General features: G+C 54.1%; 1 protein-coding gene across 5 annotated transcripts in view; it reads left to right on the top strand.

Moving 5' to 3' along the window:
• DNMT3A (DNA methyltransferase 3 alpha) overlaps positions 1-25,319 on the top strand; it is a 100,407-nt gene that overhangs the window by 10,473 nt on the left and 64,615 nt on the right. For 2 of the 5 annotated variants that reach the window (XM_086700142.1, XM_086700141.1), the window contains exon 2: positions 16,471-16,706. In XM_086700142.1, coding sequence (XP_086556268.1) covers positions 16,644-16,706 — 63 coding nt within the window. In that variant the 5' untranslated portion in view covers positions 16,471-16,643. Of the gene's footprint in view, positions 1-14,999; positions 15,695-16,106; positions 16,333-16,367; positions 16,392-16,470; positions 16,707-25,319 lie in introns of those variants that run through there. The other 3 variants (XM_086700145.1, XM_086700143.1, XM_086700144.1) reach the window with 3 other exon arrangements.

Here is a 25,319-nt window from a genome sequence, read left to right as displayed (position 1 = left end):
GCAAACAAGAAACAAACAAAAACCATTTCTCTAAGATAGAAATGAATCTGCCTGTCGCAGGAAGGGCCATTTCCAAAGACCTTCCAGCAAAATGACGTGAGCTGAGTTAGCACCACTGAGACGAGAGGCAGCGTGGCGTCGTGCCAGGGCCAGCAGACCCTGTGCTCGACAGACAGGGGTCTCAGCTTGGCCCTGCCACCTCCTAGCCGCGTGCTTGGGCAGATCACTCCATGCTTCTCATGGAGTTTGCCATCTGCAAAGTGGAGACAACCTCACAGGCTTGTGTTTGCTTGTTTGAAACGCTGCTTCTTGCGCTAACCCTGGATGTTTGATGTCACTCGTCACACATTTTATGTCACTCGTCTTTTAAAAGAATCCTTATGCAGTTGGCCTCACAGGTGTTCGAGAATTAACATTCAGCTGCGCGTGTTCCCTTCTGGCGCTGTGGAGGCACACACGTGCGCACCCCTTCCTTCCCTCTCTCAGCGGCTGAGTTACTTCTTGCGCTTTGCCTCCAGGAGGCCCGTGTCACCTGCCCGCAGTCAGTTTTGAGGAGTTCCCTGTCCTGAGAAGGTCCACGTATCACGTTCCATTGACTCTCCTGTTTCTCGAGTCTGGGTCGCCCCACTGTATTTGAAGAGCGTCTAGTGGGCTAGGTGGGAATCAGGGGAGTCGGTTCCTTTTCTCTTTAACAAAGAGGGGGCAGGACTGTCCACGGCCGTGTGGACAAGAGAGGGAGAAGCTCTGCACCGTGCGGGGCCTGGGCAGTGGCTGGCTCAGTGTGCCAGGAGGAGGGGTGTAGGGCCCTGGCGGGGTCTGCAAGGTGAGCTTGGGGTGGCCTTGTCTGGACAGCGAGGCCAGCTGCCTCGTGAGTGGCCACGCCATGGTGACCATTGGCTGTATCGTGGCCCCTGTGACATGTAGCCACGGCCGCGGGGAGACCTCGGAAGGTCAGCCTTCTGGTGGAGGCTCTGGCGGGAAGATGGCGTCTCGGCCTGGGCTCCCGTGGTGGTGATGTTGGCGGGAAGGCCTGGGCCAGAGTCAGGCTGGCTCTGGCTGGGGCAAGAGGTTGGGGTGGGGACCACGATCGACTTCAGAGTGGAAAGCAATGTTTCTTTGGTTTGTACAGACCTGTGCTCGCACCCTGGCAGAGGGATGGCCCTCTGGAAGCTGGGCGTATATGGACGGAGGGTGTGGTGGTGTAATCAAATGAAACATACAGCATAATTCATCTGGCATGCCCTTAATGGTATGCATAATTGTGCTGCATGGTAATTAGGTGTAAATGGTAAGCAGTTCACATAAATGTTTTTGTAATTGGTATTAATTTTGCAGAGGCAAACTAAGTGTATGCGGTTTTCTCTTCTTGCTCGGTTAGTTTTCTAGCACAGGCAATTCCTAGCTCTTGGAGGAATTCTATTGCAAATGTTTGTTTATCGGGCAATGTTTTGTGTTTTCTATCAGAACAATGTTATGAATGGTTATGAGGTTCCCAAGCTGGTTTCCAAATGCCTCTTTGGCCCATACAGTAGGTGAAATGTGTGATGCATGTGCAGGGGGCGCCTGGAGCGTGAGGAGAGAGAGAGAGAGAGTGAGTGTGTGTGTGTGTGTGTGTGTGTGTGTGTGTGTACATACGTGTCTGTGTATATATGTGTGTCTCAGCGTGTCAGTGTGTGTCTGTATCCATCTGTGTGTGTGTGGAGGGGTGAGTGTCTGTGTGTGTCTGTGCACACACGCATCTGTCTGTATCTGTGTGTGCACATGCATGTGTATCTGTGTACCCGTGTCTGTGCGCACACGCGTGTATATCTGTGTGTGTGTGTGTGCACGCATCTGTCCTTGTATACATGCCCATGTGTGCACACATGCACCTGTCTGTGTGTATCTGTGCGCACACACACGTGTGTGTGTGTGTGTGTGTGTGTGTGTGTGTGTGTGTGTGTGTGGCCATGATGATGGATTCGGGGCTCTGGTGAAGAGGTTGCCCATACTTGTGGCCAGGGGCCTTGGACTGGGGGATTAGGGGCAGACGAGGGCTTTAGCTGGGAGAGATGACTCTGGGTCAGGCCACCTTGAGCGACAGGCACTTGTAGATGTGATCTTAAGCCAGAGTCTAGGTTTTCTAAGGACACTTCACTGGCCTTTTGCCCTGATTAATCACATAATACTTTTTAAAAGACTTAACATTTATTTAGTGCCTACTGTGTCCCAGGCATTGGCTAAAAGCTTGACTTGGATTCTCTCATATCCTTTTTTGTTTGTTTGTTTATTTTTGAGACAGAGACAGAGTGTGAGCAGGGCAGGGGCAGAGAGAGAAGGAGACACAGAAACTGAAGCAGGCTCCAGGCTCTGAGCTGTCAGCACAGAGCCCGAACCAGGGCTTGAACTCACAAACTGTGAGATCGTGACCTGAGCCGAAGTCAGATGCTTGACCAACTGAGCCACCCAGGTGCCCTGGATTCTCTCATATCTTAAAATAGGGGCTCCTATTCACTCCACTGCAGAGACCAGACACCGAAGCCTGTGTCCCTGACTGGCAGGGCCAGGGTTTGAGGTGGAGTCTGGCTGAGCCTCCCTAGGGCTGAAGTTGGGTGTGGAGGGGGGGGCGGTGAGAGGCCCCAGGGCTGCTGCCAGGGGCTAGTGACTCCGAAAAGCATTGCCCAGAATCTGGAGCTCTACTTCCTCCCCTCGACCCCCTTCACAAAACGTTTGGTTTTGGTTGGGGCAGAGGGTGAGGAGAAAGCAAACCAGGGACAAGTGAGTAGTTCATGTAGCAACGGGTGGAGAGGAGCTGTGCCCCGATAGCAGCTCCCAGGCCCTGAAGACCTTTTCAGGGACATCTTAATTGTGGCCTGGAAGGGGGTCAGCTGGGTGGTCACTTGATTTCGGAGAAGGGTGAGAAAGCGTGAGTGGAAGAAGCATGTGCGTAGATGGTGGGGAGAGAGTGGCAACAGGCCATGTGGGGACTCAGCCTCCAAGGGCCCGGAGGGGTGTGGGAGGCCATCCCCCCTTGCTTCCTGTGGTTCACTGACACCCTGACCTAGGACCCTCATGACCCCCTTCACCCTGTGCATCTGGAGGCCAGTGGGGCCTGCAAACCCCACAGCAGGTGTATGTTCTGGCCTGGGAAAGGTGGTGCAGGAAGCCAGGAGCTCCCGCAGAGGGCCTTACTGTGGGCAGAGTCCCTTGGGGGGCTCTGCTAAGCGACCCCTGGAATGGGGCTTGTGGGGGGTCACTCGGGGCACCGCAGCACTGTGCTGGGGATGTTGCAGCTGCCTGGGAGTGATTTCACACAGTCCTCTTTGCCTCAAGGGTCACCCGGAACAGGGAGGAGGGGGGAGGCAGCTGTGAGCTGTCTGGGGGGACAGCAAGGTGCAAGACATGAACTCTGACCTCCTCTGTTTGGGAAAGCAGACACACGCATATACACATGAAAAGCGAAATGACCACGTGACAGACACTGATTAAAGACCACTGGATGGGTGGTCGAGGAGAAGCAGTGGGCATGGGGGTGCTGAGGGAAGGGGGGGGAGGGGACTCCCTCAGAGGAGAGGACGGGGTGGGTGTAGTCACAGGTGTGGGAACGGAGGGTGTGAGCTGGGGGACAGTGACCGGCCCTGGAATGATGGGGTCGGCTGGGAAGGTGGGGGGTGAGGCCACGCTGTGGTGAGCCATCCGTGTAGGTCTGGACCAGAGTTCAGATTTTACTGTGCGTGAAAATCATAGGCCCGATGGAGTTTTAAAAAAAATAACGGCTGTATTGAGATATGATTCACATACCATACAATCCACCCGTTTAACGTGTGCAATGCGATGGTTTTTAGTACATTCACAGAGTTGTGCGACCATCACCACAGGCAATCTCAGAACGTTTTCATCAGGCATCATAGGTTTTGATGGAGGAGGCCACGTGCTGTGGAAAATCTTTGCTGAGAGGCCGGGGGTGGGCGGTAGATATGCAAGAGGCAGGGAGCCCTGTCGTAGAACATCCACCAAGGTCGAGACCTGTGGCACAAAGGGCCCGGAGGGCAGAGGTGGAGGATAGAGGCCCGAGGACAGGATCAGGTGCCGGGTGGACTGAGGAGGAAGGGGGACCTCGGTTCTCTTCAGGCTTTGGGGCGTCGGCGGCCGAGGGGGGGGGGTGGTGCCACTACCGTGTAGGGAGAGAAGCCAGAGGAAACATGAGGCATCTGGGTCTAGAAGAGTGGGATTTTAGGTGGTTGCAAACCAGCCATGTGGAGATGTCCAGAAAGTGGGGGTCTGTACTGACCCCGGTGCCTGAGCGTCTCCGCAGAGGGGACCACGTGCCCCACGGGGGTGCCCGCTGTGCAGTAGTAGCTGCCCCCCGAGACAGAGCAGAGGGGCCCGAGGGGTGGGAGAGTCAAGGGCATGGAGCCAGGGGGAGGCACGGGCAGGACTGAGAGCCAGAGAATCGACTGGCTTGGAAGCTTCCAGAAGTAGGGTGTCTTGTGGTTCAGCAGTGGCACTCAGCAAACGGTGGCCGATCGAGTGCTTGAAGCAGGGTAACGGTTAGCTGGCGAGGAGGCTGAATTGAACTCAAGGACCACGAGGATGGAAAATGGTCCTTTGAGGCTGTGGGTGACCGTATCAGAGTCCATTCAGAAGACAAAAAGCACATCGTGATCTGAACAGGAAAAGTTTTACTATCAAAACGTGTTAACTACAATTGGGGTTGGGAGTAGTGAGAGACCGGCCGGTGAGACGTAAAACGAACTACAGAGAATCTAGAAATTGCACGTGTGAGACCAGCCGCTTCCCCGGGGGTCACCATGGAGCACCCGGGGAAGAGGCCCATGCCGGGGCCGATATCCCGACCTGGATGGAGAGGGCACGGCTGTGGCTCCCTGGATGACAGGGAGCTGACTGTGGAGACACGTTGGAAGACCTTGCTGGAGACTTGCCCCTGGAACTCACCGGAAGCCATCCTTTGGGTCCCAAGGAAAGCTACGCATGGGTCACACTGCCACTAAACTACCCAAGGGGAATGTCGGGTGGAGCTGTTGGCTGCTGTCGGCTGTTAGGGACTCCCCAGACCAGGCGCTTCAGAAGCCCCCTCGCTGCAGGAGCCGGGGCCTGGGAAGTTGTGTACAGAGCTCCGGGAGAGCACCCCAGGTCTAGGAAAGAAGACTCCCTTTTCTTCAGTGTCCCTCCAGTACCCTCTGGTGGCAGAGTCTAACGCCGTGCCTGCTGGCAGAGGAGAAACACTTCAAGGGCCTGGTTCCATTTTCACCGAGCAGGAAGTGAAGGATGAATAAATCGCTAACTGGCAGTCTATCTACCCCTTTGGCCGCACAACTGCATTTGCACCTTTCACACCTATTTGGGCTCCCCTACAACTACAATCGAAGCCATGTTTCTACCTCGCAAGACACGGCAAGCAATTCTTCTCACCCTTTTCCCCGAAGAGTCCCACTAAGCACTGGATCAGCCACTGTCTACGTGAATAGCTTCTCAAGTTCAGTCACAGTGCCACTGACTATTCTGTTACCTAAAGACTAAAGCATAGGGGAGGCTGGCTGGCTCAGTCGGTGGAGCATGTGACTCTTGATCACAGGGTTGTGAGTTCGAGCCCCACGTTGGGTGTAGCGATTACTTAAAAATAAAATCTTTTTTTTTTTTTAAAGACTAAAGTATAAATTTAACTTCCAACAGCTTGTATATGAGATAATGGGAAGAAGGAGGACAAAGAAGAAAAACGGTTACCATGTACAAATAAACACGTATATGTATCAAGTAAATAGAAAGTACACAAAACTACTACTGTTTTCATTTCTGTGTTTGTTCCCAAGGCCACGTATGATGTCTGGCTCCTTTCTCCCGTTATACACCCTAGATTTCCTCTGTGCTCTACTGGAATGTCAGCAGGCCAGGCTTCTTTTACCTGGTGCAGTGGCCCGAACCTTGATTCTCGAAGGATCCGAATCCCTCGTTGGTCTGTCTTTTATGTTGTTGTTATTGTTACTCTAGTTTTTCCATTAACCCTAACTTTGGGGCTTGGAAGTTCTAAGAGGTGACTGAGAGAATCCTCTGGATTCCGGATGTGGTCTTCCTTGTCTCTGTTACGAACCAGCAACTCAGTGGTGTGGGAACTAGGATCGATCACGCAAGCCAGTGGAGTAACTCCTTTTTTTGGGGCTCTTGGTTCAGTGGCGCAGGGGTCCAAAAAAAGCCAGGCTGTGGACTTACTTTCCGGTGGAACCATGGTGGTGTCCCCTTCGGGGATTATGACGTTTCGCACTCCTAGACGGTTTCAGAGACAGGAGGTAGGGGCCGCGGGCAGGGGTCAACAGGGAGTAAGTGAAGAGGTCCCGGAGCTGGCAGGTGTGGACCATGGGCTGCCTCCAGGGGAGGACAGGACCGGACCCACGCTCACGGCTGCTCAGACAGCAGGCCCTGCCAGGGCCCACATGGCTGATTCTCATGTGGACCCTCAGCCTGGCCACCCTGGCTCTCTGATCCAAGGCCCCGGACGCCCATCTGACTGCTCCAGCACCCATGGCTCCCCACAAGTCAGGCATCTCCTGACCTGTCACACTCAGAATTGCGTGCTCCTTAACGGAAGTCTGTACTGGTTCTTTTTAATGCCCAAGGACAACTTCGGCTCCTTACCAGCATCTATTTTGGGTATAAATCTTTTTTTTCCCTCCTTGCTTTCGGGTCTGTGTCATGGTAACCATTAGTATGAGCACAGGAGTCTGATTCAACTCATCTCTGCCGGTGTTGCCACCATCGTGGCAGCAGGTTTGGTGTGATCATAAATGCTCACACTGGTGGTGCCCTGGCCTCGAGGATAGTGTGACAACCACAGGTCATCTTGTTGTGACTCCAGAGCCAGACAGATGGGCTTTGAAGTGGCAACAGGATGGCAGGACTGTTGGCCTGTTGCCAATGGCTTTTGGTATTCTCTGTGCAGCTGGTGGTTTGGATGGGAGGGATGTTTCTGGAAGCCAGAGGAATGGTATGATGATGTGCCTCTCACTCACGCTGAGAGGAATGAGCAGTCCAAAGGAGACCCCCCCCCCGCCCCCCATCCAGCTCAGTCTTGTGACCGAGAGAGGCTGTGGTAGGGGGAAAGTCTTGGCAGATAGACATCTCTGTCTCGGAGGCCCTGATCGCTCCCCTCAGCCTCCTACCGGCCCCCAGTTTACTAGGCCCGGAGCTTATCGCCACCCTGGCAGATGATTAGGTGGCGAGGGGCACACGATTACTCTCCTGCCTTCGGTCATCCACCAGGTGCATTTGTAGCTCCGCCCAAGCTCCAGTAGGAAATTCAGCTATGACGCTGTTATCTCTGGGCTGGTGCCACACCAGGGGCGTAGACAGATGATGTGCGGTGTAGGCTCAGCGTGTTCATCCGTGACCAAGTGCTGCCATGTTTGTAAGGACCCTGGAGTTAGATGGACCTGGCTTCATAATCCTGCCCTGGAACTTTCTACCTGTGCTCCCTTGGAGAGGTACTAAACCTCTCAGCCTCAGGTTTTCCTTCTGTAAGACGGGAATAACAAGAGAACCATTTCATACATTTCACAGGATCGTTGCAAGGATGAAATGGGACCATACGAGTCTCTTAGCAAGTGCCGAGCACATGGTAGGTACCCAGTAAATAGCTGAATGAATGATTGACGCGTTGGGCAGAGCCCGGGCTACTATGATTAGAAAGTTGTTTACCACCACGCCGACTCCTGCCCTCCCCGCAGACAGGCCTCACCAGGAAAGAGAGGCTAACTGGAAACTTTGCTTTCAGACCAATCTGTGCCCAAAGTTAATATGTCTGCAACAGCCACATGTTAATTGTAAGAGGACATGATGAAGTGGAAAACTCTGGACTTCAGGGTGGGACAGACGTGGATGTGAATCCAGCTCCACCACTTAATAATGACCTTGGGCAGCTTTCTTAACCTTTCGATACCGCACGTTTCTCGTCTGGAAAACGGGGAGGGGGGAGGGGAGAGTCCCCACTTCAAAAGGTCGGAGTGAGGCGTGACGATGAACAAGATGTTGCGGTTGTAAAGCTCTATTCACAGGGGCTGGCACGTCGTGGGAGCTTCGTGAGTACAAGCTCCTGTTTGAGTGACGTCCGCTCACGGGCACTCGGGGGATTTCAAGAAAGGAGAGAAAACCGTGGGCTGGATTAGTCAGGGACTAACAGTTGTTTAAATGTACTGAGGATTTTCTTTGTGCCAGGCACCCTTGTAAGCATGTTCAATGAATTTCGTTTGAATTCTCACAACAACCCTGTGAAGTGGCTCCTATTATTACCCCATTTTACAGCTGAGAAAACTGAGGCCGCGGGCCATGGTTTTGCCCCAGGTCACACAGCTGATAGAGTAAGCAGGTCAGGATTTGAACCCTAGCAGGAAGAAGCCCTTTAGGAGGCTGAGATTAGCATATGAGTCAGGACTGTCAGCCTCACGGCACAGACTCACTCACACCCAAGCAGGAAAGGCTTCCATTACTGCGAGTTTCAGAGATGCCCTGCCTCCAGGTACAGCTAGATTCTCGGGGGCCTAGACAATGACCTCAGTGTGCCATCCCTCTGTCTTCAGCTCTTTGTTCTCAGGCAAGCCCTCCCCCGCAGGCAGCCGCTCCTGACTCACATCCTACCCTGTAGCCTTTCCATTGCACCACCACGGTCCCGGAGGCCTCCGGTTGGCCCCGCCTGGTCACGTGCTCACTCTGCCTGGGGTGAGTTGTGGGGTCAGGACAAATACGCCCCAAGCCCCCTGGTGGGGAGGGGTAGATAGCTGGAAACAAGCAAAGTCCACAAGGGGAAAAGTAGACTTTAGACGGAGGGGGAGGAAGGGCCTGCTCCAGAGATGGTCTATGTTTTTCAGCGATGCAGATCGAGCACTTGCGATGGAGTGGAGGGGGCTCTTACGATGATGACATCAAGATTGTGTTGTTTTTTGAATTTTTAAAAAATTTTTGTTTATCTTTGAGAGAGAGAGAGCGTGAGCAGGGGAGGGGCAGAGAGAGAAGGAGACACAGAATCCAGAGCAGCTCCAGGCTCTGAGCTGTCAGCACAGAGCCCGACAGGGGGCTTGAACCCACCAACCGTGAGATCGTGACCTGAGCCGAAGTCGGAAGCTCAACCGACTGAGCCACCCAGGCGCCCCGGGATTGTTTTTGATGGAGAAAGGATTTAGGTTTGGGGCAATTCTGGTTTTGTTCCTGGAAGAGAATCGTTCTGCGCAGGCTCTTGTTGAGGTGACATAGCGGGGTGACGGTCTCAGTGCTGGTGGGCGCAAACCTGGAGGGGAGACTTGGGGTGATGAGCTGGGGAGGTGCTGATGGGGTTGGGGTTGGTGAGGAAGGTGGGGACGGTGCCGGGGACGGTGTGGTGGCAGGCTGGAGGCGGGGGGTGGGGGGCAGGTGACGTGGCAGGGATGGCTCAACTGTGGGTGTTCGGCTGAGGTGGGCTGTTGAATGAGCCGGTGTTGCGGTTAGGGACGTGGGCAGCCATGGCGAGCACAGATGCACTTTGGGAGGAATGGAAGGGACTTGCAGCACCCTGGGCAGGGGCTGTGCTTGGTGGAAGTGATGTACAGGGAGGGATTAGACACGTTCGGTGAGGGGTGGGGTGGGGGAGCAGGGAGGGAGGCACCCCTTTTATAGCTGGTGATGGAACTGTGTGTGGGTGTGAGGCACTGGTCATGGTCATGCTGTGGGAAGTGATGGTTTCACAGAGCAGCAAGGTAGAAGGGCTTAGACGCACTCGTAGAGGAGGATAGAAGCCAACGCCAACCAGTGGTTGAAGTTGGGAGGTAAGCCCTCTTGCCCTTCCCTATTCCCTCTTTAAAATAATTGTGTTAATGTTTATGTATTTTTGAGAGAGAGAGAGACAGACAGACAGAATGCAAGCGGGGGAGGGGCAGAGAGAGAGGGAGACACAGAATCCGAAGCAGGCTCCAGGCTCCGAGCTGGCAGCGCAGAGCCCGATGCGGGGCTTGAACCCCCAAACCGTGAGATCATGACCTGAGCTGAAGCTGACGCTTAACCGCCTGGTTAACCCAGGCACCCCATAACATTCCTGTCTTATTTCCTCACAGCAGTACATACGCATCACGTAAGAAGTCAAGACCAACATCACTTCACCAAAGAGACCCTCCCACCCTCTCCTTCTCAGAGGCGACCACTTTTAGCTGTTTCTTCTAGCAATTTTGCATCTCACATTTCTGAGGCATGTGCATATTTTTGATTCTTCCATTTTAGACATTTCCCATTGATTTCCTATTTAGTAAGTAGGCATGCAGCTTCCTTACACGGCTAGCCTTTCTGCTCCTAAATAGTTCTCGTGGTAGGGCATACTATTAACAGTGCTCTTTCAAAAATGTTTTATGCACATATGAATGTATGCGTGTGTATACGTGTCATAGGCAGGATGTTGCCACGTCCCCACCCCCACCAAGAGGGACGCATCCTAATCCCCTAATCCCCTGAACCTGTGGATATGTTACCTTATGTAACAAAAGGGACTTTGCCGGCAGGTCTGATTAAGTTAAAGATCTTGAGATGGGGAGATCATCCTACATTCTCTGGGTGGGTCTAGGGTAATCGACAGGGTTCCTAGAAATGAAAGACAGAGGTGGGAGAGGCAGAGGAGATGTGATTCTGGAAGCGGAGTCAGAGTAACGCGATAAGAGAGAGCCTGGCCGTTGCTGGCTCTGACGATGGAAGGGACCATGAGCCAAGGAATGTGAGTAGCCTGTAGGAGTCGAAAAAGTCGAGGGAATGGATTCTCCCTAGAGCCTCCAGAGAGGGGAGTGCAGCCCTACCAACATCTTGATTTTCAGTCCAGTGACAAGAACCATTTTGAACTTTTGTCTCCCAGAACTGCAACATGACACATTTGTGTTGTTTTAAGTCATTAATTTTGTGGTGACTTGTAACAGCAGCAACAGGAAATGCATATATATATATATATACACACACACACATATATATATATACACACACATATATATATGTGTGTGTGTGTATATATATATATATATATACACACATATGTATACATACCCACATGCATTACATAGGTGTGTATACACACACACATATTTGTTAAATCAACTAATGCGTCTGTATTCACAGCTAAGCCTTACAGTCTACTGCAATCATTTTCTTTTTTTTTTTTCCACTGAAGTTAACAATGATCTGGTTTCTGCATCTGCCTTATTTTCTTTGTACCTTTTGCTAGTTGCTGCCTCACCTTCTAATAGCTGTTGGTGTGGCTTTCCATAGGGCAGTCACATCAAATATTACATGTTCCAGACCCAGTTTTCCAGTTCTTGCTGGAAAGTTCTTTCCAGTTCTAGCTGTGTGGCACGTTGTGGCTGCCATTCTGTGGCTTCCTTTTGTGGTCCTCCGTGGCATTCCCTCTGCCTTCTTTCGGGTCGAAGTTCCTGTTTCCTGGATCTCGCCTTCTTCCTCTTGTCTGGTTTACTCCCCCTTTTTGGAGCACATCGTCCAGGACAGATACCTGTCAACATCCGAATCCGTTCAGTTCCTGAGTTCAGATGGCAGAGTGGGAACAGGGAGTGACACCCGTAGTCTTGTCGGCTTAAAAAGACCGTTCGATGGTCAAGGGCATGGCAATGACAGCAGTCAACAGGCCTGAGGCTTCGGTGACGCTGCTTTGATCCGAACAATGACCCTCGATGGCTTCACCTGGCCTGTTTCCACCTTAGTCCCGGAGATCCCCTTCCCTTGTCTCGTGTGTCTTAGAGGACATCTTCCTGTGTTCCTGAGAAAGGAGCGTCTGGAAAATATATTCTTCTATCACACGTAAATGATGACGAGGCTGCGTAAAGAATTCTAACGGGAGAATTATTTTAAGAATTCCAAAGGTATTGGTCCTTTGTCTTCTTGCTTTCCACATTACCGTTGAGCGATCCGAAGCCATTCTGCTTCCTGGACCTTTATATGTCACTTTTTCTCCTGGTCTGCAAGATCCTCTCTTGATGTCAGTGTTCTGAGATTTCACGGTGACGTGCCTTGTGGTGGGTCTTTTCAACCAGGTCACTCATGTCTCGGCTCTGGGAAATTCCCTTGAATTATTTCATTGGTAATTTTCTCCCTTTTTTTTTTTTTTTTTTCTGTAATCCTGCTTTTCAGATGAAACTTCCAGACCAGTTCTCAAGCTCTCTTTCCCGTCCTCTCCTATTTCCATTTTTCTCTTTGGAGTACCTTTGTGTTGAGTTCTGCATCTTGCTAGCATGACTTGTACCTTCGGCAAACCTGTTTTGTTCTCTGAGTGTTCTCTTCAAATCGCGCCACGTTCTTGTCTCATGAACGCGGCGTCTGATCTGGGCCTGAAGTCTGGGTTTTCCAAGTTGTGGTTTGGTTTGGGTTTCTGCGTTCTCGTCTCTGTCTTCCAAGTCAGAGGCTTCCCTCTGACGTCTACTGGTCCATGATGGTCCTTTACAGGATTAAGCACGGGGGACAAACAAGCGGATTAGAAGACCTGTGCATGATGCTGGGGCTTGTTGTGCGGCAGACCCACCTGGTTGACCTAAACAAGCCATTTGGACACCGTTTGGCTTCTGGTGGCAGCATCTATGTCCTCAGGCCTATCCCCTCCGACTAATGAGATTCTCCAGAGAAGGCGGGGGTCGGGCTGCCAGGGTTCTGGGAGCCTAGTGGGGAAAAGCTGGGGACACTCGACGTCAGCGTTTAAAATAATCTTCATCTCCCGGATTTTGATATATTACCTTTGCTCTCAGCTGCACCAGTCAACTCTCTGTGCAGAGACCCCTCTGTTCTGTGCTCTCCAGAGAGTAAACCTTCGGACTCCACGGGGACAGGACCTAGGGCTTTTACTTCTTTCCTTCAGTCTTCTTCATTTTCCCTTGTCCGTCCCCCTCACCCCTGGTCTGGGAGATATCTGGTGCTACTGTCTCAAGTGTCTTTTGAGGATTCTTGTCATAAAGCAGGTCTGATCTGATTTGATTTGAGGTTGATTTGAAATCAGTTTTGTCTGAAATTTGGCAATCACAAAGCTGCTTTCCAGACCCCAAAATGTCGCGGGGGTGGGGGTGTCTCCTCTCTGTTCGGCCCCAGCCCGTGACTGTACGTCTTGAGAAACAAAACAAAAAAAACTTTTTACCAACTTGGATTTAGACGGTGGTGAAATTTGGTGTGTGTATTCAAAATCCCTGTCCTTTTTCCACAGCGGGTTTGGAATTGAAGAGTGATAATGGTGACTGTGTAGGTTGTGATACCCAGACATTTTTCTGATGGGATTCCTTAAGCATTTAAAAAAGAATTTTTTTTTTTTAACGTTTATTTATTTTTGAGACAGAGAGAGACAGAGCATGAACGGGGGAGGGGCAGAGAGAGAGGGAGACACAGAATCAGAAGCAGGCTCCAGGCTCTGAGCCATCAGCCCAGAGCCCGACGCGGGGCTCAAACTCATGGACTGTGAGATCGTGACCCGAGCTGAAGTCGGACGCTTAACCGACTGAGCCACCCAGGCGCCCCTCCTTAAGCATTTTTTAAAGATGTTGCTATACACATTATTTACGGCCACTGTGGACATTTAGAAGTGTAAAGAAGGAAATAAAAGCTGCTTGTCCTTGGTGGTAGGGTTCCTGGCATGGATTTTTCTTTGGTGGTGGTTTTTGTGGCACAGCCCTTGGCACCGGTGAGAAGGAGGCTTCGGCGCCAGGAGCAGCAGGGAGCCGTGCTTGGCGAAGGACCGTCGCCGTGGTGGACACATGCCGCTGGGTTGGGACCGGGGGCCCAGGAGCTGGCCGCTCCTCTCAGCAGGGCTGCTTGAGAGAAGGAAGCTTCCAAGGGCAGGTGGGAAGCGCCGTGTCGAGTCCTGGAGCTTGGCCACCGCCGTGGGCCCCCTGGGCTGTGCGGTGCGTGGCCTGCCTGACCATATGCCGGATGGTTTTAGATGATGCTGGGTGATTCTGAGGAGCACTTTCTGACAGATCTGTTCCATTGAGTAACACAAAGGAACCTACAGACTGACCCAGGTCAGCTGAGTTTGCGGTGAGTTTGTGCGTGCAGCTCAGATACCAGGGGGATATGGGGAGGAAGGGGAGGAGCAAAGAGGTTTCCTTTCCTTTCCGGGGTGTCTGTCCTCAGGGTCAATGCCTTGTGATGTTCCGCTTTTCCCTCCTACTTCCTACTCTTTTCAATGGCAACCAGAGGTTCTCTGAAAGTGTTTTTTTTTGTTTGTTTGTTTTTTGTTTTTTTTTTCCTTGCAGAAGATCCCTGGGTGTTTCTGGGCCTCAGGGCAGTGTTGAGACAAACATCTGGTGGAGGGTTATCTGCCTCTTACTTACTTTGTGCCTGGGTCTTCACCGACTCCATTCTGGGGCTCTGGGGCTCCTGAAGTTGTCCCAGCCTTGTCTGCGTCTCCCCTTTGCCCTTGGAGCCTCCAGTAGCTTGGCCAGGAGGGGCTAGAAGACCCCTTGTAGATGACGGAGTCTACCTCGACCATTTCACGGTTGAGGAAACTAAGGGTGGGAAGCCCGAGTCAGGACTAGAACCCACATCTGCTGACTCTGGGTTCAATATTCTTTCCAACTAGATAACTCCCTTATCCTTTTGAAGGTTTTGATGTGGTTGGGGGGGGGGGTGGTGGTGGGAAGGCCATTGGGCATGTTTGTGCCAACAAACGGGGTGTGGGTTTGAGGGGGAATGACTGGCTGATAATGGAGGGAAGCTTTATGGAGCTCTGGGTTGGACCAGTTCTCGAATGGGCTCTCAAGAGTTGTTTCTGTGGGGTGGTATAAGCTGGGGGACAAAGCTTCACAGGCAGTTCCCCCAGAGCTTTAGTGAGAGAGATCTGGATTCAAGTTTCTGCTTTGACTCTAGAATATGGACAAATCCTAACCTTTTTGAACATTAGGTTCCACTGTAAACGTGGGATAGTAATAGTACTAGAAGCTGCCCGAAGGAAGGAAGGAAGGAAGGAAGGAAGGAAGGAAGGAAGGAAGGAAGGCCAGCCAGCGTGTCACGTGCTTAGCACCGTGTCTGACACTTAAAGCAATACTCCTCCTGCTGTCTGTGCACTCGTGCATTTGGGCAGCAAACATTCATGGGGCTCAGTACTGTGCCCAGCTTACGTGTCTGCATAGCACCTGGGGTTTCCTTCGGGTTCACCTGTGGGGGCTTGGAGCACCTACAGCCCACTGGGGTCTGAACTTACAGCCCCTCCTGTGCTGGCCCTAAGGAGGCTCCTCCCAGTCCCAGCCTGTCCCAACACACCCTGGGCAGAACCCACCTTCCTGCCGCCGCCGTCCCTGGGGGAGGGGCCGCGCCCGTGGGAGACCCAAGCCTGTGCTTTCTCCAGTGCCTGGTTTTCCAGGGAGCCTTGGCTGGAGGGGGATGGGAGAAGGAGCCCGAGAGGGAGGGGAAGCCCGGGAAGCAGAACGGGAACTGGAAGGGGAAGGGTGTGGGTGGGCCCAGATCCAGCTGCCTCCCACTTTCCTTCTCCTGCCAATCCCCTCCCCGCGGGCGGGTGCACTGGAGGCAGGGGCTTGGCCCGGGTTTCCTCCTGGGGGGGTGGGGAGCCCAGAACTCAGTGTCTCCGAGCAAAGGGGGTTGAATCCGCAACACCCCCACCCCGAGCAGAGGCCTGCGGCGGGGGCTTTGTGATTTCACTGGCTTGAGGCCCGCACCTGAAGCAGGGAAGATGAAAAAGCCCCTAAAATCAAGCAGGGTGGGTGCAGAGGGCCCCCTCAAGCCCACCAGGTTCCCCGGGCAAATGGTGCCGATTCGTGGGACTCGAGTGGGGGTGGGGGGGGGGAGCAGCCTCCCGTCAGCCGTCGCCGTGGCCTTGGCTTCAGCCTCTCCCCACCGGGGCGCCCTGCAGACTGCACTGCAAACCTAGGCCTTCAGCCTGGCCGCAGCCCGAGTTCAACCTCAGCTCTCTCTGGGCCCAGGCGCTGGTCCTAAAGTGAGCTGACATTCATTTCACATCCTGTGACTGCAGCTCACTTCCTCCACGTGGTGGGAGCGGTGTGGGGGCGGGGGCGTGAGGGGAGGACAGATTAGAAGGAAAATGTAGCGGGGCTGGGGACCTCTGGGATTTCCCAGGGGGTGGCTGGGTGGGAGGGAGGGTGCGGGAAGCTTTCAAAGGAGAGAACAGACGTGAATGAAGAAAAGGGAGGAGGCAGGAGGCAGTTAGAAGTCCCAGAAGTGGCGCCCACTGCGCCCCAGCAACGCGGAGGCCCCGGGGAGACTGTTGCCGCCTCGCAGGCAGGAGGTGGCCCTGGGGGAAGCCAGGCAGTACCCTGCCAGCTGAGTCGGCCTCGGTTTCCCCTACTCTCTGGGGTGCTAGTTTGGCCGGAGCTGTTGGTGAGCCTGGGAAGAGGAGTGAGGTCGGAGGAACAGGCCTCACAGGCCCCGGGGCTGAGGTGTGTGTGTGGGGGGGTCAGGTGGGGCCTGGGTTGGGGGTGCCCTGCCCTGCTGACCCCTCTTGTCTTTCCCCCACAGGTGGAGCCACTGGAAGCCCACACCGCAGGCAGCAGGAGTCTCCCTCAGCACCGGGATCTATGTCTAAGTTCTAACTCTTGCTTACAAAGACCACGATAATTCCTTCCCCAAAGCCCAGCAGCCCCCCAGCCCCGCGCAGCCCCAGCCTGCCTCCCACCGCCCAGCTGCCCGCAATGCCCTCCAGCGGCCCCGGGGACACCAGCAGCTCCGCTCCGGAGCGGGAGGAGGACCGCAAGGTGAGCGGCTGGCTCTGCCCAGGACCCCCTGGAACCCCAAACCCAGGGAAGGGGAGGGCCCATCCCCGAGCAGTGACAGCTCTGGTGTGCTGAGCGCTGGACCGCGCAGCTCAGCCTTCGCGCTGGGCGGTGGAGGGGGGTGATGTCCCCCTTCGGGTGATGGCTGGTAGAGGTTCAGTCCTGGTGGTACGGTGGGAATTTGAACCACGTGATCAGGCTCCAGGACCCAGGCTTTTCACCTTCCTGGTGTCTGAGCAGAGGCTCAAGCCCTGGGTCTGTACAGTGTTGGCAGTCGGCCTTGCAGCGTGTCCCCAAACCCAGATTCCTTTCTGGATTGGCCTCCTACCAGCCCTGTGTCCTCGGGTTGGTCACTTTACCTGTCTTAGCTGCCTCTGCTTCCCCAGGGTATTCGGTAGCTTCTGGGAGGCCAAAGACAAATTCAGGGAGGTTGGTAGATGTGAGGCCGCGTGAGGGCTCCCCCTCCCACACAGGGTGACACCAGTCATCCTGGAGATGGTGATTTCCTGCCCCTCACCCCCACCCCGGGCTCTGAGTGAGTGTCACTTCTGACCATGGAGCTAATGACCTCCTTGTTTTCAGAGCCCCATGAGAGGTGACCTCATCACCCTCTGCTGAACTCCAGGATGAGCCTAAATCAGAGGAGATCCCAGCAGACCAGTAGGGGTCCCTGCTGGGTCCCCACAGGCTGCCTTGGAACCTCACCAAGCCGTGTCCACCTGTAGGCAAAGCCACCCTGAACCCCCAACGTTGGGATTCTGTGTTCCCCCTCTGTCAGTGAAATGGTAAACCCCACCACCACCTTTCTGGGGAAGCTGTGCCAGCCACGGGCCTTTCTGGGGTGTCCTATCTGCCATGCCCTGGTCCCCACAGTTTCCTCTGCCTGTTCCCCTTTTCCTGAGCAAGGAGCGAGGGGTGGTGATGCTTGGTTGGGGGTTATAGTTTGTCCTTCTGGAACTACAGTGGACACCTGTTACCGGGCATGCCCCCCCACCCCCCGGCACTCTGAGGAGTGTCCCCTCTGCTTGGCCACCGTCAGGGGCGGCCCTGAGACCCGCTCACTGCTTATCCTCCCCCATGCGTGCTCAGCTCCTTCCTGGGTTTGCTCATTCTTAGAGCCTGTTTCGGTTTTCTGAGTGGTTTCCATCCATGTGGTTCTTGGAAGCAGCCCTTGAAACAGGTGGGGCAAGGGCAGATGGCCCTGGTTTACAGGTGAGGACGCTGAGCCCAGATACTCAGTGGTGGGTCCAGATGAGAGCCTAGTGGGTCAGAACCTTTCCCGCTGCCCCGCCTGCGTCAGTCCTCGTGCGGACACACGCACAGGTGTGCGCACAAAGCGCAGGCACCTGCCTTCCCAGCCTGGAATCCGGCAGAATGCCCCGGTTGGGGGCGTATACGCAGCAAACTGGGGAGAAAGTGCTTGACGTGGCCCACTGAGCCAGGCTTTCTAGGCGCTACCGGTCCCCTTCTCTCTGACCCCCACAGAAAATAACAGGTAGTCCAGGTTATCCCGTGGGCCTTCTGGGCCACTCCTATCTCGGGTGGCGGTAGACCTCACTCTGCCACCACGGAGTCAGGGCCACCTGCAGCTGGCCACCTGTGCTCTTGAGTGGAGGCTATGGGTAATTCCCTTCCCTCCACCAGCTCTGCTTTGCTCCTCTGTTGGATTAGGTGACCCTGACCTCCCGACGTGGCCTGATGCCCTGACTGGTGCTGACACAGCTCCAGTCCATACACTAGCAGGTGGCGGGGGGGGGGGGGGGGGGGGGACAGTCAGGCCGGACTCCTCTTGTTACTGAACTGTGCCACCCTGGATAGCAGAGGCCCTGGCTCCCTCGCATGGAAAGTAGCAGATCAGGCTCCCTGTGATGACAGTTCAAGATCGAGAAAGAGCACTGGACAGAGTCAGAAGTCCCCGGGCCCGGGCCTGAGTACGCCACTTCCTGGAGATGTGACTTTAGGCCATCCGGGCTTGCATTTGCTCAGCTGTGAAGTGGGGATCTTGACTCTGGCTGTGCCTGTTTTACAGGGTGGTTGTGGAAGTCAGATGAGGTCACGGGCATGGAAATGCCCTGCAAACAGCAAAGTCTGGTCCAATTATGAGGGATTACGATTGCTATTATTATCTACCCATAGTAACTGTTCTGGCTCACGCGGCAACAAACACACACCCAAGCCCCAGATCCTGGTGCTGATAGAGCGGCCGATAGACGGGGGCTGGGGCATGGCGGGCGCTCCTCCCCAGCCGCCCACGCCCACAGCGCACATGCCGGCTCACCTGGCACACCTCCCTGGCACCTCTGGGCTGGCTCCCACAACTGCAGGGAGCCACCGGGGAGGGCGGGTAGAGACACAGCCGCCCACGCTGGCCCGAGAAAGGCAGGCCTGGGGCAGAGGTGCCTTGTCTGCAGAGGGGGAAGATGGGCTTGGGCTGCGGCCCAAGGAGCCTGGCAGAGTTGCCTGGGGCACCTGGCACAAAGGAACTGTTTGGTGAGCCAGAGGGAAGGGGTGTGGCCACGCACTGGCCCCTGCTCCACTGGGCCCCACGCCCCTTCCAGCCTCCTTCCCGGCCACGCCTCCACGCACCTTCCACTTGGGTACTTCCTGGAGCTGCCAGGCCTCTGTTTCTGCGGTTTCCTCTGCCCGGTGTGCCTGCTCCCTAATCTTCACTGCTCCTCTCTGATCAAAGCCCTTGCTTCCTTCTGTCGGCCTTGAATTACAGTTTGTAGTGGACATGCAGTTCTCAAAACGTGACCCCCTAAACCGGCAGCCCCAGTGGCCCCTGGAAAGGTTAGAAATGCAAATCAGAAACTCTGGGGCAGGGGCCCAGCAATCTGTTTTAACTAGCTCTCTAGGGCATCTAGGAAGTACTGGTGTGGATGATATCCAGGGGGAGGGGAGGGCAGGGCCTGACTAGCCTAGAGTAGATGCTCAGGAAATACATAGCGGATAGCAGAGAAAGGGGAACGAGAGGGGTAAGACCCTCCCACAGAACAGCAGCCTGGGGCCTGGGTCAAGCAGGCTGGGTGCAGTGGTGGCTGAGGCAGAGTGCATATGGCTGGGAGTGCATAGAGGGGTCTGCCCAGCACCTCTTCTCCCTGTGGCCTCCCCTGCCTTGCCATCCGTATGTTAAGTGGGGAGGCTGGGACAATGCAGATTTGGGGGGGGGGTAGAGCTCTGGGGTTCTCTCCAGGGTGGGTCAGCTGGGTAGATGTAGCCACATGGAGGGAGGGGGAACTGGCCTTATGGGAGATGTGTGTGGGGCGGGGGGCGCGTCCAACAGCAGGGAGGCCCGGAGCCGGGGTCCTGGCTTGCGGAGGAGCGTGGAGGTGGGGTGTCAGGCCCTGCATGGAGGGGAGGGGAGGGGCAGAGGGAGCAGGAAGGGGCTGGAAAGGCCTCCTCAGTTCCCCAAATATGAATCAGCGCCTGGCCACGAGTCCAAGCCCCAGGCTGGGCCCCCGATCACGCCGCTCCCCTCTTTCTTTCCTCTGGCCTCAGAAACACAGCGGCCAAGATGCACTGAGTGCTATCTGCCAGGTGCTACTTTAAGCTCTGTGCTTTGCATTATCTTATTTCATTCTGACCATTGCTCCATAAGATAGGCTGTATTCTTTTCACCCTCCATCTTATTAACGACTAAGTGGGTGCTTGGAGAGGTGCGGTCACTTGCCTAAGGTTACACAGCTCGTCAGTGGCTAGCAAGTGGGCTTGGAACCCAGGCAGACTGTGCTCGTGGCTGCTGACCACCAGGCTGCCTCCTGCATGAAGAGGTAGAATGAGTGGTGCCTCCAGGGTCCTGCCCGTATTGCTTCTGCTGCAGGGGCCAGGATATTTATCTAGACTGGAAGTCGGGACGGCCAGGGAACGCCTTACTCCTCGCGACAGCGCTCTTGCCCCAGGGTGGGTGTTGGGGGCACTTCATCTCCAGTAAGAATTCACACACAAGTCTCGTGGGCACGATTGTGGGTATGTGCGTGCGCACACACACAGACACTCCAGACACACGCTGGTCAATGAAGACAGGGCTGTGGACACCCTCCTTCTTACCATGCCTCCTTCCCTGCCTGTCTGCCTCCCTCCTGCACCCATTCTCTTTCCTTCTCTTCCTCTCTTTCTTTCCAGGTACCTCTCCAGGCACCTAGCACATAGTAGGGCTCCATAAGTCTGTCAGATGAACTAAATAAACATTCCTGTAAAGGAATGGGGATAGGAAGGTACGAGCCGTGCCTACCATCCAGGGGGGGAGAAGCTGGGTGGAAGAAGCAACAGCAGTGGATGCATATTTGTGCTGGGGGAGCACAGTGAATGTGCCCGTGTGCGTGTGTGTCCACCGCTGTGGCCGGGGCTCCCTCCTCCAACCCAAAGGCCTGGCCCAAGGGTCTGGCAAGTGCCGACTTCCCTTGGGCACTGACTACTTCCTGCATCCTGGTACACAAACTCAAGGGCACCCTGGGTAGGCTTCCCCTAGCTCCCCTCTCCGTCGTTCTTGCTGGTCCACAGGTCTGTTGCCCACTCTGGGCACGCTCTGCCTTTATCACACTCAGAGGCCCACACATCAATGCTTAGGGCCGGCTCTTTGCTTTATAATAGTCACTATAGGGGTTGTTTAAATAGCATCCCTCTTAGTTCATGCAGACGGTAACAGAAAAGGTAGCTTTACCCTTACCTCTTCAAGAACATAGCTACGACTAAGGGCACGTCCGTTTGTAGTTCAATGGAGTCGATTAGATGCTTGGTCACGTAGAGTGGACGTGTGACGTAAACAGTCCACCCCTGAGCCGACTGGGACCCATGTTTTAGGTCCTCTAAAATTCTTTACGTTAGATATGACAGGCGTACCTTCGAGATACTGCACGTTCCTTTCCAGATCCGCAGGGCAAAGTGAATACTGCAATAAAGCAAGTCAAATGAACTTTTTGATTTCCCAGTGCCTAAAAGTTACGCTTGGGCTATACCGCAGTCTATCAAGAGTGCAATAACGTGTCTAAAAAATGTACAGACCTTAATTTTGAAACATTGCTAAAAATGCTAGCCATCATCTGAGCTTTCAGCAAGTCGTAATCACTGATCACCATGACAAATAGAATGAAAATTTTCGAAAAATTGCAAGAGTTACTAAAACGTGGCGCGAAGTGAGCAGATGCTGTCAGAAAAATGGTGCCGGTAGACGTGCTTGCCACAAACCTTCAATTCATAAAACACGTGCTATCTGTGAGGCACCGTAAAAGGAGGTAGGCAGGTCAAGTTTAGGTAACCTGCAGTCACTACAGTCTTGAGAAGGTGTCACTCGGACTCTGGAGACAGACCTGTGTTTGCGTCTGGAATGCGCCGTGTGACTCAGCGGCATGGCCTGAGCGGGGAAAAGAGAGGTTTACATGGTGTGTTTTTAACACAGGGACCTGACGTGTTAAGTTAGTCTTATGACTTATTTTGGATAACTAGCTAGCTTGCTCTCTACCTATCTACCTACCCACCCATGTATTTATCTACCTGCCTATCTGCACACTGGTGGGGTAGGTGCAATGTAGCCCCAAGGATCTCAGGAACTTGGGGTGACAGGGTGGAAAACGCAGGCGGGGTGTGGTGTGGGTTGAAAGTCCACTGAGAACCTGGCATGTGGAAGGAAGGTTATTCCTGGGTCCTCAAAAACAGGCCTGAGGTCCCTCTTCCCTTCATGCATTGAATAGAAGTGACACTGAGGCAAGAGACAGGGAGCCCCAACTCCTGACGGGAAGGGCTGTGGCTCCCTTCAGAAGCTCAGGTGAGGTTCCCCAGGTCCCTCATGGCTTAAATGGTCAGGCTGGGGATGGAGCCCCTCCCTGCCAAGAAGCACGTCCCACAGGGCCTGGGTGGGAACAGCCGAGCTCGGCTTTGCAGAGGAGAAGGGCAGACTGGAGTGGGTATTCCAGGACGTTCGGGAAATGGGGACGATGCCCTTCCTTTCTGGCCCCCGGGCCTGGTCGTGCCCTGCAGAGAGCTGCGGGGCAATGAGGGATATTGCTTGTGATCATCCCACTTAATGTCTGCACGCTGTGGTAGGGCATGCAAAGGAGCTTCCTTGGCTTGGCAATTAACTCACTCAATCCCACAACAATCCAGGGGGCATCTCCTCTCGTCACCCCCGTTTTAGAGAGATGGAATGGAGGCATAGGGAGGCTAAGAAACTTGGCAAAGGGTCACACGGCTATGAAGTAGTTTTAGCCGGATTCTCTCCCTCTATAAATCGAGAAAAATCATGCCCCACGTAGCGTTCTAATGCCTCCAGAAAGGGGGTGCCTGGTGGGGTGGGGATGAGATGGAGCGCTATGTAGAGCTTGGGTGGGCTTGGGGTCCACGGAAGGGACACTGTACTGAGGTGCTTTTTTATTTCTGTGTTGTCTCTCTCTAAACTGAGTGCTCTGTTTGCTTATCTTTGTATCCAACACACAATAGGTGCTGGATAAATATTTTTTGAGCACGCCCATTAGCCTGGCCTCGCATAGGCCACGGAGGTTAACCTGCCGGGCTGCAGTGTGTTGGGTATGTGCTTAGTGGAGTCTCCATTCCAGAAGGCAGTGAGGCCCCATCATGGCACACAGCTTGTCGAGGAGGGCTGCACCCTGGCAGGAGGGCCTGGGAAACCCCAGGCACCACCATTTTGAACCATTTGGGGTTTCCAAATGGCATTTATGGGGCACTGGAGCTGTGGGAACCCCTCGGGGGCATGGCCTTTTGGGAGGGATGGGGCCTTCCTCAGTATGTATAATATGAAGCAGACCAAGGGGGCAGTGAATACTTGTTGAATACTGATGAATAATTGGAACAGAAGACTGATAGTTTGGGAGGTGACTGAGATCGTTAAAGCAAGGGACTTTGGGGGGTATGTGCAGCCATTCCTGGTGCCACCGCGTGGCCACTCACGCTGCAGCCTCGTCCTCCCCACGCGTCCTCCGGCAGCGTGCCCTGCCACCCACCTGTCTGTGGGCCCAGCCTGGGCGTGTGGCACCTGTGAGCACATGTGCGCAGTGTGGTGTGCAGGGTCCTGTGGCTGTCACTCTGCAGAGCTGGGACTCGGGCCACCCAGAACGGGGCTGGGCCTGGCGGAGAGGCCAATCGGTTCCATTGAATTCCACGATCACAGACGGCCCCTGGAGGCCAGCCGGCCAGCCGGCCAAGGCTGTACGTGCCTCTTGTCCCAAAGGGTCTGGGCAAGTGGCTGGCTAGATCTGTCAAGTTCATCCCCTCAACTCAAACACCAACTTGAGACATCTGCTCAACGGATGCTGGGTCGGTAGCATCCTCTGTACGCTCTGGAGGGAGCACGTACATCTTACCGGCGGTCTCAGGGTGGGACGTAGATCTCTTTAGGGGAGGGGTCCTGTGTCTAGGCGTGAGCCTCCTGAGACAGCTGTGTGGATACGCACATGTGAATGCCGGGGTGTGCTTTTACCTTGGATCGCCTGCACGCTCATGGTTTCCCTGTGACGCACACAGTGACACACATCAGCAGCACGTGGCGTCATAGGGTGTAATGGCACGTGGCAGTGGAAAGACCCATGAGCTGGGCGTCGAAAGATTGAAATTTTGGTTCTAAAGACCTTTTTTCCTGGCTCCCTGATCTCTAAGTTAGATAACCTCTCTGAGCTTCAGATTTCCCGCCTGTGTAATGGAAAAAAAAAAAATAATAATGCCAGCTCTGCTTTCTGTAAAGCAGAAGAATAAAATGAAATAATGTATGTGAAAATGCTCTGTTAATTACCACCTATAGTACGACTGCAAGAGATTATTATCGTCATAGCCCAGCTCATCAGAATGAGAAGTTGTTGTATGTGGCTTAAAATAATCCATCCAGTGAGCTGGGTTAAAATCTAGGTCAAATCATAGCCTCAGAAGTTTAGAAAGGCTGATGGTAACTACCTAACCTAACAGGCCACCAAATGTGAAGGTGCTTTGAGAGCTGTAAAGAGTTACATAAATGTAAAGTGACATGACTCTGTGTAAGCCTAGAAAGTACACGTTAGTCATCCTGTTTCCTGATTTGAAATCATAAAGCTCAGGGCAGCACCGGAGCCTCATGCACAGTTATCTTCACGTAACTGTAGGTTTGTAGATTTGCATGTGTGCCTCTCTCGGTGTGTATGGAGTTACCTGCTGAGAGTACCTACTATGTGACAGTCACTCATCAAGTGCTTTTGAGTGCCTGCCTCATGCTAGGTGCATCGGTCTAGGCTTTGGGGATGCCAAGGTGGATAAGACATAATCCCTTCCCCCAAGGCCCTCACAGCCCATCCAGGACAATTGCTGGCCATTGCAGTGCTGGGTATTTGGTGCTATGGGGAGAAAGGACCTATGGACTCCATCAGAGGAAGGGACCAAGAGGAAGGAAATCCAGGAAATTAGGTTGGAAAAGTAAGGATTTGCTGGTCAACCTGAGGGGGAGGTAGTCGGGGCAGAAGGAATGGTCTGTGCCACGGCGCTGGGGAAGGAAGCAGCCCACTTTTGCAGCTGGTGCAGTCTGTTTACGGTGAGTGGGAGGAAGGCAGTGGGGAGGGGAGACCAAGGCTGCTGGCCAGATCCTGGGGGACTTCCTTCACATGGGCTAAGGAGCTTGGTTGG

This window comes from Puma concolor, chromosome A3, assembly GCF_028749965.1.
Source record: "Puma concolor isolate L17-30 chromosome A3, mPumCon1.1.hap2, whole genome shotgun sequence".
Classification (NCBI taxonomy): Eukaryota; Metazoa; Chordata; class Mammalia; order Carnivora; family Felidae; genus Puma; species Puma concolor.
The sequence above is the reverse complement of the archived record's forward strand: the minus strand, read 5'-3'. Positions and strand labels throughout refer to the sequence as shown.